General features: G+C 44.2%; 3 protein-coding genes across 3 annotated transcripts; 2 read left to right on the top strand and 1 right to left on the bottom strand.

The window, feature by feature from the left end:
* The first annotated feature begins 968 nt into the window (after nucleotides 1-968).
* On the top strand, nucleotides 969-4,566 carry EAE98_004655 (uncharacterized protein). The gene is made up of 8 exons (XM_038952275.1): nucleotides 969-1,155; nucleotides 1,290-1,596; nucleotides 1,649-2,067; nucleotides 2,260-2,798; nucleotides 2,932-2,993; nucleotides 3,109-3,435; nucleotides 3,507-3,778; nucleotides 3,830-4,566. Exons 2-8 carry the CDS (start codon nucleotides 1,507-1,509, stop codon nucleotides 4,005-4,007), a joined length of 1,887 nt encoding a protein of 628 aa, XP_038811811.1. The 5' UTR covers nucleotides 969-1,155; nucleotides 1,290-1,506; the 3' UTR covers nucleotides 4,008-4,566.
* Nucleotides 4,567-5,490: 924 nt separating this feature from the next.
* On the top strand, nucleotides 5,491-6,912 carry EAE98_004656 (uncharacterized protein; the record flags this gene model as incomplete). Its single annotated transcript, XM_038952276.1, has 1 exon — nucleotides 5,491-6,912. The coding sequence occupies one exon, from the start codon at nucleotides 5,491-5,493 to the stop codon at nucleotides 6,910-6,912; it is 1,422 nt and encodes a 473-aa protein (XP_038811812.1).
* Nucleotides 6,913-7,651: 739 nt separating this feature from the next.
* Nucleotides 7,652-13,059, bottom strand: EAE98_004657 (uncharacterized protein; the record flags this gene model as incomplete). The annotated part of the gene is made up of 4 exons (XM_038952277.1): nucleotides 7,652-11,237; nucleotides 11,290-11,393; nucleotides 11,441-12,909; nucleotides 13,005-13,059. The coding sequence occupies 4 exons, from the start codon at nucleotides 13,057-13,059 to the stop codon at nucleotides 7,652-7,654; spliced, it is 5,214 nt and encodes a 1,737-aa protein (XP_038811813.1).
* Between the last annotated feature and the right edge of the window lie 107 nt (nucleotides 13,060-13,166).

The raw sequence follows: 13,166 nt of genomic DNA on the forward strand, positions 1-13,166 counted from the left end.
GCTTAGCAAACCTATATAACGGCGATACGTATTCTAAAAGTGAGGGAGGGTGAGAGTGAGAGGCGAAAATAAAAGTGGCTTTTAGATGAGAAACGCCAATTGAGACAGTATAGGCGAATTTTATTGTGAGAATGGTAGATTGTGCTAGTAGATGTGTGTCTAGACATTCAGAGAAGCAATTGTGCTGAGGCGATGTTAACAGTCAACCTTGTATATCTACCTAGTATTAGTCGCTTCCTTGAGAATCGATCAAAGACATTTCTAACGGCAGAAGAGTACATGTGTTAGAACTAGCGAGTGAGCAAGGTTTTGATGGTGATCTGCATCCTTTGTACCCAACCTCAGCCAATCTTTGTGGTTAGTAGGTATAAGGCATGGACTTCGTGTATACAGGTACCTACTAGGCTCTTCGTAGGAGAAAAAAGAGGCGGAATTTAACTATTTCTATAATATCTTTATAAATCGATTGTTTTTAATATTATATAAAACAACTTTTTTAGATATTATTTGAATAATAATAATTTAATATTTCTTTTAATTTAATTAAATTTATATAAAACATTTATAATTGATTTTTAATTTAATTAATTCAAAAGGTTTTAATAAAGATTTAAATAGTCAAATCCCGTCTATTTTTTCTTCTATGAACAGCTAGGTATCTAATAATCAATATATCTTATTGTATTTATTATACGAGTACATACTCTTCCTTCTCGAATCGAGTACTGGGGTCGACTTTATCTGTTCAGCCACACCAGATATCTATTAGCTACTACCTAGCCACCCGTGGACCTTCGCAATTGTAAATCAGTGCCGGTAATTGGTTTGTTTTCTATCTCGATGACGTAAGTGTAGATAACAAGGTGCACTGGTCACCAGGTGTACCGCTCAGCTTACATAATGTCATGAACCCATAACACCAAGCTTGAGGTAAACCGAATTTCTGATTGCCTCCGAATCAACACCTACCTACATAGGTACCTAGTAATCAAATTCCTCGACTATTTACCTATCCATAAGTGATTTGTGCTACGCCAGGTACCTTTATATCTTCATTATCATCCCAATAATCATCCATATATTGATTCACTCACGAGTTCGATGGTATTCATCTGCCTACCAAGGTAGTAAGGTTATAGCTCAAATCCCGCCTAGGTAAGGTTGACTACCTACCTACCCATTCGCAATTGTGAAAAGAGGAGCTGTTTCGATATCTGCATTGCTTTCTTTCGATTCCTACCTACCTGCTTGCCTGTTTAGGTGCTCATCTTGCTGATTCTACATTAAAGCTGCTACTTCTGATATCGTTTCTTGTCTCTTTACTTATTTATCCCTTTCTAGGCTTTTATAGAGCATGTTTTGATACCAAATTTATCGCACCATTTTATCCACTCTATCTTGCCTTGTAGTTGGACTACTTTCTTGTTATCTCTCTCATCCACATTCCGTCTGTATTCTTGGTCTGAGTTGTTATCGAGATTGCTTCAAGTCTCTCTTGTACCCATCATGTCAACGGTTCAACAAAAGGTGGCTACTTGGAGCTCAGTCGCTTTGCGGGTTGCGACTTATGTCTTTCTCAGAATCATCCCTGGCCATGTAAGTACATATTTTCGAATTCAAAATTTCAACCACTTACACTTGTTCCCAGCCATGGCCGCCCCTCATATACACCCTTTTTGCACTATATGTGCCCTCCTTCGTTTATAGTCACGTAACACAGACCCCATATACTGTAGTAGAAGATGATATCAATATCACCGTTCTAGAGACTGAGCACGAAGACCAGCCGTTCATACCTGCGGCAGATTCTCAAAATATATCGGGCTCGGACAAACCAAAGCACGTGGAGGAAGAAGTTGAAATAGACGAGACAGTGGTGATGGAGAAGAAATCACCTAGACCATTCCATACACTTTTGACAGGCGCTCCTGATCCAGTATCAACTTTGCTCTCGATTTTGACCTTCTTGATGAACGTGGGCTTGGTTCTGGCCACAATAGATCTGGTGTATCATGCGAAAGTTTTGCATCCTAGCACGGAGCTTTCATTCGCACGAATGGGCTACATGTATGTGCACCACTTTGCCCCTACACGCGACTCCATTTAGTCATGGCAACCCACTGAAACTGTGGTCATTACGCGGGACTTCTGTTCTCATCATGCTAAACAGTCTCAAGATGTCAAGATTTCTTCATTGACGTGCCATGACTAGATCGAGAACCGCGCCCTCGATGAATGTCTTTACTGACTGTGTGTAAGTGCCCCTACGGAAGCAAATCTACTCATTCGAGAACCGGATCTCTCTAAACTTCCCATATCCATCACCTACAAACCAGCAAATCCGGCAGGTGCTTACGAAGACCAACCACAACTCGCCGGAACAATCCATACTCTGTCAGAAGCCACGGATTTCACACAAGCTTTAAAATTTCCACTGCCAAACCGCCCTGAAAGGACCTATCAATGGATGACATCAAATAACCACACCGGATTTTTCACAACTCCTCCAAAACCTGGACATCTTCCTCAATCAGGTTCTTTCACATTTTTTACATCCAGTTGCATTAAGCCTCGCTTTCCGTACAACCCCTTTGACCACGCTTTGACAATTCCTGGTTTCAAGCACATGGCAGATGTAATTAAGACGATTCCCGGAGGCTCTCAGTTCATGCTGTTCCTCGGTGACTTTATTTATATTGATGTCCCAAAGAGGTTTGGAGTGAGTGTGGAGGACTATCGCCGCGAGTACAGACAAGTTTACAGCTCTCCAGATTGGCCGGCCGTTGGGCAAAATTTAAGTGAGTAATATAGAACGTCTTTCCGTACTCAGTCAGAGATAGGTTATTGTTACTTCTATGGAACATGTCTCCTTGCTGCATGTTTTGCTCTATATATCCAAAGACTTGACTTGCTAACTGAAAGTTATTTAAGGCTGGATACACGTGCTCGATGATCACGAGATTGCCAATGATTGGGATAAAAAGACTGCTGGGGTAAGTCAATTGAGAAGCTTTGGCTGTCAGGCTAGACTCTAGATGAAAGTACTAGTTGCGGCTCGGCATTCGGATTTCCATTGGCTTTTTACATATATCATATGCTTACCACTAGACTTGTCAGATTTACGAAGCCGCCGCTGATCCGTGGCATCATTATCAAACAGCCGTTAATCCTCCTCGAGCTCGTCAAGCGGGGACTTATAACACTCTCAGAGACGGTGCCACCTACTTCGAGTTCACCCAAGGGCCTGCTTCGTTTTTCTTGATGGATACCAGGACTTACCGAGACTCTTCTTCGGAGCTCCCCGCCAACAGCACTGGAAAGTCAATGCTTGGTGCAGAGCAGCTTGCTGATCTCCTCGACTTTCTCAAGAAGCCTGAGCCCAAAGGTGTCAAATGGAAAATCATAGCATCTAGCATTCCATTCACGAAGAACTGGGTAAGCATCTGTTCGACCATCCTTTAAGAGTTTTTCATTTGTGGGAAATTGCTGATTCCTCCATGCTATAGAGGGTGAATAGTATGGATACATGGGCTGGCTACCTCAACGAGCGCCAGGTGATTCTCGAAGCTATGTGGGATGTGGGCCTCCGTGGAGGCTGTGGGGTCGTCATCATCAGTGGAGATAGACATGAATTTGCCGCAACAGCATTTCCGCCTCCCTTGAATGGTCGTTGGCCAGTCAGTGCAACAGTGAATGAGTTCTCTACAAGTCCTCTCAGTCAATTCTATCTGCCGGTTCACACTTATTGGCAAACTGATGAGGAAGATATACAGATCAAGTAACGCATATCGCGATATCCCTGATACATATGTTTGCTAACTTTTCAAAGGTATATCCCAGGCGGCAATTCAAAGTTAGGAGCCATCACAATTGAAGATACTGCTAGCGACCAAAGTACATTAAAATTCCGTCTCTATGTAGATGGTCGTGAGGCCTGGTCTTCCCTCCTTCTCTCACCGCCTGCTAACCCCGGGAGTCGCTGGACTAAGGAAGCTTTTTGGAGGTAGATTAACAGTGACAACTAGATATGATGTAGCCAGCAATAGAGACTTGTGGAACAGAATCAAATATCATCGAAAACTCAAATGTCGGGTGATGATAATCACTAGGGGTGTTCTGGCTTCTTGTGTTTTAGGACTTCTTGTTTGATCAATACTGGCTGTCTGGTTTTGCTTTCTATGTCGCATGAACAATGAAGTTCTATTAGCCACAGATACTGGGGAATTAGTAGGATTCTCCAGATTCCGGATTGGTCAGCATTGATGGTGTACTGATTCATCCTTTGCCATATGTTGAAGTCTTCAACACAGGTAGCTAATTTTGAAATTATGGCTCTTCGAGTCCCGAAAGACTTGATATCCAATTTTTAATCAAGATTATGGACGCGTTGAAACAAATCAGATGGCCGTGCAGAGAAAAACGTGCACATAATCAATATGTATAAAATATCCTGTTTCAATAATAAGCCGATCATGTTACAACCAAGCCATATATACCTGTCGAGTTAGTACAACTAATGGGTGTTGAATAGTGAATCTCGACTATCCTTATGCTTGTAGCAAGAGTTGACCTTCTACCACATATACGGCCCATTTTTTGATTTGCGTAGCTAAAGTGATTCATTGGAGTATTCAGCAGTATAGAAAATGAGATGAGCTTTACTTGCCTCTATTTCAGTACACTTTGCTGGATACGCGTTTAAGCAATATTTAGCCCTAGGGTCATTCAGAGCTATATAGGCAACGATATGCATCAGAACTTCTCGAAATGGTAAAATCCTTTTCTTGTTCCTTGGTAGCATGCTGGCTAAGAATATTAATATTAATGTTGCTGAGAATATTCATTCACTTTCATCTCATACATTCCCATTCACTTCATTACCAACCCTGAACGCTAAAATGAATTACGGTGTCATCCATTGATTCAGCCCAACAATTTCTTTAAATATTCCACTGGTTTTCCCTCTCCATAGGATTCCAGTACAATCACAACTCACGAATCAGAAGAAATCTAGCAACTTTTCTCTTGGCAAGTACGATACTTTTCCTTGTTACCAGATTCTTGCTCCCTCAGACACTTTTCCTTTTCCTCTTTGACAGCTTAATAACTATTTTTCAACTTTCGAATAACTTTGTCATAACTCATCCATATTGATTGGAGCACCATCGCTCATCTACTGTATGTAGAAACATTGCACATAGCCCCCCCCCCCCCCCCCCAAAAAAAACTTTGGATTCACTTGAGCGTCCAAAATTCCTCATTAGACCTGTTATTTTTTCTAATAGAGCGATCTTTCCCCTCTTGCGTGTGGACTAAAAGTGCTGTCATTATACATGCGCCTTTTTATCGAGTATCTACTAATATAGGTTCTACCATAGATATCTCCAGAACGCACCACCAACTCGACCATACCTTCTTTCCTACCCATCATATTCAATACAGTCTTCCCGAATCGCTATCTACCATTAGTCGAGAGCAAGCGATAGCATCATGGGAAATAAGAATGCCCGAGCAAAGAGATCCTTTGACCTACCAAATTTGACTTTTGTCGCAGCGGACGGCAATACCGCAACAAATGCATCCGCCGCCACTAGTCCTAAGACTCCTTTGGGATTTAAATCATTCCGCCAGGGAACTTTGATCACCCCAAACTTCGAAGCTCTGGATAAAGTAGCAGCAAAATCACTATCTGCAACCTCTCCCGAGTTCGTCCCGGCACTTCCTCCCAAAATTGCACCGTTTCCAAAGGCTCCTGTGGATACCAAGTCTGAGGGTTCACCAGTGATTGAATTAAAGAACCAATCAGAGATGGCGGATCGTACACAAATTAATGGAAGTCCCTACCATATCCACACTATGGGTGAGGGCTTGACGACTATGTCTAAGCTGCCAATGGAATTAGACCATGGAGCGACTCCAGCCAATCGAAACGATTCAAATGCTTCACAAGGTCTTGAACTTGACCCGAAGGCAGGTATTCAACTGTTACAGGACGGAATGAATGCAATGTCTATTCACTCCGCCAACTCCACGCCAGACAAGACTGGATCGAGCAGCTTTGCCACTCCGACCAAGAAAAATGAGACTCCACTTTCAACACCGTCTCCCGTTGTGTTGCCCACTGGTCCCAGACCAGTAAAGCCTCGTTTTGGCCGTGCAGACAAGAAGAAGAAGGACATCATAATCACTCAACTTGGTGTCATTAGAAACTTTGCTCGGATCACCGAACGCTACACGGAGAACGGATACCCGTACAAACATGCATGCGCTGATGAATTCCAACCTGATGTTTATGAAGTAGCTGAAATCGTTAGTAAGATGCCGACAAAGGATCGTGGCGAATTTTGGGAGAAAAATTGGATTGAAATTGAAGTTGACTTCCGTTCAGAGGAAGAAATTACTGGGACCAATGCTCAAGTTGCTGGACAAGAAGAGTCTCCCAAGGACTACGACACATTGCTCAATTACATCGATTGCCTCGGTCCAGAATTTGCTGCTCATGCCAAATATATCTTCGTCAACATTCTATTTCCTTCCATTGCCGACACCTATCAATCCAAAGCTAATTCTTCCGTCCAAGCTTGCCAGCAAACCCGCGAATTCCAGCACATTGAGAGACTCGTAGCTAAATTACAACTTTTCCCAAATATCAAGCGCTTGGATATCATCTTGCAAACTCCTTCCAACACCAAGAAGCCGCTCTCCATACCCCAACTCAACTTGGTCCTCCCATTTTACGATCTTGGTTTCACTAGTTGGAATATCAAGTGGAAGACGAGTTTCATGACGAAGGCCGAGCCGGTGGGCGGATGGCCTGTTCATTATCTTGACAAGGAGAGAAATCGACTCCTGAGGGAGAGAGAACGAGTCAAGAATGCTGTTTTTGTTAGGAAGAGTCAATTTGTTACATGAAGCTTATTCATGGTTTTGACGAGAATTCGCAGGGTCGGAGTTCCTGCGGGTCATCTACATGCGAGCTTGTCATATGCAATTGCTTGCGGTATTTGGTCCATTCAGGCATATTATTTTTCAATACACATCATCGTGCATACCGATATAGCGTTGTTATCACTTTTACGTTGGTTTCAAGACAGTGAAAGGGATTTGCCTGGCGACAACGATAAAAGTTACTTTCATTCAAACCTACCGAATCAAATTCATACGCCCGACGCAGTGACTAGTTGTCAATCATCTAGATGAAGCGTGGATAGAGCTTGATAGGATTGCGTTCCTGATTGCAGATTTAGGGGCGGAAATGGAAATTGCGCTGGGAAGACAGAATCTATTCGAAATATCATCAAGTGGTACAATATCACAGGGACACATCCCTCATAATTACAAGCTTCTATGACAGTATTCCTTAAAATGAATTTCTATCATGGCATACGTGACACTATCCATTTCTTTGAATGTTGTGAAGTCCCTGTGCCTCCTATTTTCAGGAAGTGCGTACAATGATACATACAAAAAAGAAAACGTGTCCAATTCCAAAATAGGCAAGTACACAGTACCGTTGCCACAAATAACAATAAAAGGTATCTCTTGCTGAAAACATTGAAAATAAACTCCGTCAGTGGTATATACAACATCATGTTCTCGTTTGCAAATGAAGGGCGTATAGCAAAACATCTGTTATATCATCAATCATATATCATGGAATAGCGTTCAGCTCCTCGCGCTGTCGTAGGTATTTCTTTGCCAGTTCATCCCCACCAAGTGCACTTAGTTCCATCCAATGATAAGCGACACACATGGTGGCAGGATCACTCCTCTCTCTGTCTCTCTCAGTCACCACACCTTCCTTGCCTTGATGCATTTCCATAACTTGTGCTTTAAAGGTTTCACGAGGTTTGCTCAATGGTGCAGTGATTCTTTCTACCAATTCGGGGTGGGTCAAATAAAATATAGCAAGTTCTCGCTCTGCCACAGGGTCTCCTTCTTTAGCCGTGATCGTCCACATATTTGCAGCATCTTGCATACTATATTTCATCAATTCGCCGTTAATGGAAGACGAGTCTAGCACAGCGGCTGTTGTCTTGCGAGTTTGGGTGTAATGCACAACTATCTCATCTGCAATTTCAATTAGTGTACGGCACACGTCTTGTTTCAGACCGAGCGCGGCAAGACCAGCATCCCAGAAAGCTTTCCCACGTTCTGTCTTATCTAAAGTAGCAGCTGGGACAAATGAAGCAATGAACTGTAAGTCACGGAACAGTGTCTTTGGTCGCATATCTGGGTCGCGGAACAGGTCTTGCAAGACATCGACAATCATATCTGTACTCGCGGCAGTTGGCGCGTTTGAGCCCATGTATCGTTCAGTATTTCGATTGATCGGCGAAGGGTTATCTCCTTGATTGAGTGTATGAGATCGACGCTCTTTGCAATTGTCAATTGCTTCTCCTAGAGTTTTCGCTCTTGGGGTAGTTGTTGCTGCATCAGGTGGCCCAAAAGCATTGTGGTGCGAAACTTCTGGGGATTGTGGGGAAATAGGAATGGGCTCCTGGCGGATTCGAGGCCGTCTCGTGGTGGAAGGTGTTAAATATGCAATGATCAAATGCTCAAGCTCGTACAGCGCGTTGAGCTTCGCGTAGGGGTTAGGGTGAACTGAGAACATACGCAATAAACGATTGAAAGCCATTTTGTAGGGAAACTCCAGATTGTCTAACTCCTTCGTAGCTCTCATCGTACCCTTTCTAGGCCTTGTGCTGACAGAATCACTGGTGGAAGAGCTTCCTGTGGTAGAACGATTTTCCGAAGCACCATTATCCGGGAGACTTCTATTGCTAGATATAGAACCCTTTTCTGCTTTTTCGCCAAGTGATTCCTGCCGTTCCATTGGGAGTTGCTCTATCTTTTGAGCTCCACGAAGGTCCCCAAAGCTCTTCTTTTTCTCTATCACACGCTTTTTGGTTTTCCTTCTGGCTCTTCTGTCTGCCCGATCTCTTCTTTCAATACAATCTTGACCTATGGAACCTGAAAACCATGAATCTGTTTCACTTCCACGAGCAAAAACGAGAGTGCCAAGATCACTAAGTAACAAGCTTGTCAAAGTCTGCTTCAAGTCCGCCAAAAATCGATGTTTAGCTGCAGTCATGTGATCATCCTTCAGCATAATAGTTTCATTTGTCGACGAGGCAGTGTCTGGGCGACGACTACTGACGCTCGTAGTTGGTGAATGGGCTCGTGTTTGAAAGGGTGACCAGAATGTTGTTGCAGAGTCTATTGTCAGCACGGGACTTGCCATGCCAAAATAATCCTGGGAGTCCATCAGATCTCCAGGAGGATTTAATCGCGATCCGCTAAACCTTCCTGAGCTAAAGCTCTGCTGAGAGTTATTTCTGGTAGACATGGCCCGAAGGTCATGGAATCCAGGGCGGTTGAAATCTGTGCTACGTAGGCCACGACGTGTGCTGTCCGTGCTTGTCACGTCTTCTCCAGATAAGTTCAGAGATCCAAAATGACTCAGAGACAGGTCGCCCTTTTGCTTTCCGCTATCCAAAATCCTCTTGTCTCTGTTGTAAAGCTCACTCGACCAAAGAACAGGCCCCTCCATCAAATTATCCCCAACCAGTTTATTGATGCACGTTTCGATTTCTAAACTGAACCTATGAATTCGTTCTTCACCCTTGCAAAAGTTCTCGATTCCAAATTGAGACAGCCACCTCAAGGTCTTCTCCGCTTGCTCGTCGGATAGTTTATTTGGACCACCTTGATCTTCACTAGCAGCCATCATATCCATCACTTGAGCTTCAGTCTTCAAAAGGAAATTGTTGGCTGAAGGCTTCGAGATACTGCGAGAGCGCGCATTAGACTTGTCCATATGAGATACTTTCTTTGGCGAGACCATGCACTTCAAAGCTATGGCAATGTTTCGGGTGCCCTCGTACGCTGCTGAGTTTCGAACATCGGTGACATACCACATTTTATCGCGGAGGGCTTTCAAACGTTTCATCATGGATTCGATTGTTACGTCGTGGCGCTCCTGGGACTGCTTGAGCCAAACCAGCCAGGCTTCGTATTCTTCGATGGCGCTGGTGGAGCGCCGGATGGAATCCCTAGGCCCTCTTGATAAGATAGTTAAGAGGGATGCAAATCCATCCCTCTTCAATGAGGCAGATGACATTTGATTCAGCTGTCTCAAGGTTTTCCAGTAAAGATGAGCATTAATAAAATCAGACTGCGCCTTGCATTGAGTTTCAGCAGCCTCTAGCATAGAAATGAGAACGGAAGGGGCCTCTGCCTCTGCCTCGGCTCTCTGTTTTGTATGTCTGGTATCAGTCCCTCTGGAAGATTTGTCAGTTCTGGGGGACTGATCTCGGGCTCGATACGGATTCCTCGACTGTATTTGAGCCAGTGACTTGGACTTGTTGCTAAACTTCCTGCGAGGAGTCTCGAGAATTGACGTGCGATTGCTGAAGGTTTTTGATTCAAGTCTTGAATCAAGTGATTCGGGAATCTCATAATCTTCCACAAGTTTTAAAATCGAACTTCTGAGCTGGTGATAGTCTTTGTCAAGATCCGAACGGAACCCATTGCTATCCTCATCCGTATCGCTGCTTGAGGTGCCTTCCTCTTCATCTCCATCATCGTCGTGAATCATCTGGGTTGACAGTCCTTGTCCGTCTTGTGTCATGAATAAAACAGTCCATCGTTCTGCACAAGGATGGCATGCACCAGAGGTCGTATCGCTACCTAAAGCACGCGACATTTCATGTAGGGCTTCTCGAAGTTCAAAACCATCATCTTCATAATAACTAAGTCGTTGGTTTTGGCGATTGGATGCTATTGATATAGAGGATGTTCGTTGCTGTGTGCTTAATGTCTCATTGAGCAGAGGTTCTCTGGATGTGGTGACATCACTTATCGTGGAAGAGCCACTATTGCTCATGATAGAAGCGCCGTCTAAAGCTTCACGAGTAGGTGGCTGCGGTACCAACACTGATATAGCAGACATTCCAGAGACAGAAGAAGCCGCAGATCGCAAGCCACTGAGATGAGAATCTTTCGTGGAGAAACTCGATGCGGGCCGTCTTTCCGGGAATAGTGCATTTACCATAGTCAATAGGTCGGCGGGTGCTAGGACAAGATAAGGGTGTACCTCTGCTGTCTCCCTTAATGAGGTTATAGACCTTGCGGGAAGAAGCTTAGCAATAGACTTTGATGGTTTTGTAGAACGGAAGCGTGCTAGGATATTCTCTATGTGAGTTTTGATTGCTGGTGCTGGAGAGGATTTATTCCTATAAAAGGCGTTAATAAGATGGAACTAGATGGATACGAGAATGGCAATACCAGGTCATATCAACAACTAGGCGCTGTGCACGCATCGCAACCTCTTTCAATATTTTCTGCCTACCATACTCTGTAATGTGATATTCTGACATCATTCCATATGACTATGCATGTCAGTGAATTGACCACTTGAAGGGTGCCTTGAACATACTTCTGGATGAATTATTGCGTTCAATAAGAAAACAGAAAACAGCCATTTTGAAACCAAGAATCTCCTGGTAGGTCCATGTCTTTTGGGATCGAGTTTTCGAAGAATGGCATTACCAAGTTCGATTAAGCCTTCCGGAATACCTCCTGCACTTGGGTCATCAATGATGTCGAAAAGTCCATGAATCGCCGCATCATAAAACTCATCCGCAGCTATGGAATCCTTGGCATTCCGTGGTTCAACATGTATACGCGTACCAGCCTGGTCCTCGGCTTTCTCCAATAAAAAGGCTCCATCCTCAAGAATTTTCATCAGGTACCATTCCATGTTAGTTCGTCCCGACCAATCTCTCATTGTAGTCCAGACATTCAAAACACTACAAATAAAAGGATCTGTCCCGCTTTTGCTCTCGGTGATTAATCGGGCGCATGCTGTGGCCCAGACATCAGTTCTTCTAAGGTCCTCTAAGGAATCGGGGCCAGCCGAATTTGCAAAACAAGTGTGAATCAAAGCAGACAAAGGATCATGACGCTGAAAAGAAAGTAATCGCTCAACTGCAGACGGTATGTGCGAAAAATTGCGGTGGGCGCTAGCCGCATGGCCCTTGGAACGAGTATGAAAGGGCAGAACAGAATCGATAGCTTCTAAACCTTGATGGAAGCTTGTCAAAGCTGATAACTCGGTCGGCGTAAGGCTGGCTATGCGACTGGCCAAATAATCTGAGTTTGTCCTGATTTGGGTCAAGAAATTAAGCAAACATTCACGAGATCGCAAGGGAATCTCATGCATAAAATTCAACACAGGTGTTGTATCCTCGGCACCGGATATACTTGATCGTCCATTGTCAAAATCAGGTTCCAACAAAGCGAAACGCCGGGAGGCATCGCATGAATTCCTGACATCGTGAATGGCATTGTAAAGGTTGGCAAAGTTTTTCTTCTCGTCGGCCCTGAAGTTGTCAACCAAGGTCCTGTGTGCCAATTCTCCGCATCGTGCGAGGCGGGCAGAGAGTGCTGTTGACACCAGGGATCTCTGTAAACGAATGCGTGAATGGGCACGCTTCTTTTCCTGGTACGAAGACAACCTAACCAAATGGGCAAGCTCCTCAAGACTTGTGTTCGTGGTCATTGAAGTTATGGCACTTATCTGTGGGTTTATATATTGAGATATGTCTTGCAATAGAGGCTGGGGCATTTTCATTGAAGTTATAGGTTCCTGGTTGTGCGGCTTTGGGGTAGACGATCTATCAACGGCGCCTGGAGCATCCTGGGCAGGTGTGGGCGAGGACGAACGTGAGGAATCTTGTCCAGAACTCCATCTATTGTCCGCATCATTTGGCAAGTCCTTGTAAGAAGTGATGGGTCTCTGTGGACTTCTCGACTGGTATCGGTGCAGTCGTGGTAAATTGTTCTTCTCCGGCGGAGAAGGTGTCGGACTCCTGGACGATACATGAGTGATTGTCGGGGACATAGCTGGCGATTCGGCGCATTAGCAATCTACTATTCAACGAGAAAGGGGCAGTGTAAAAAAACAATAAAACATCGTATATCGCAGATGCGAGACGTACGAGGTGAGGCATGCCCTGGCCCGGGGAGCGACGAGGATCGTTGCATTTGTATCATACTGTAATCTCACTACACTAACATACTACCTCGGGTTCCACCTCACTGGCGAAATGCCATGGAGAGTAAAGCGAAAGAAATAAAAAGGAGCCGTGAATGGAGTGCGC

This window comes from Botrytis deweyae (assembly GCF_014898535.1).
Source record: "Botrytis deweyae strain B1 chromosome Unknown BDEW_008, whole genome shotgun sequence".
Taxonomy (NCBI): Eukaryota; Fungi; Ascomycota; class Leotiomycetes; order Helotiales; family Sclerotiniaceae; genus Botrytis; species Botrytis deweyae.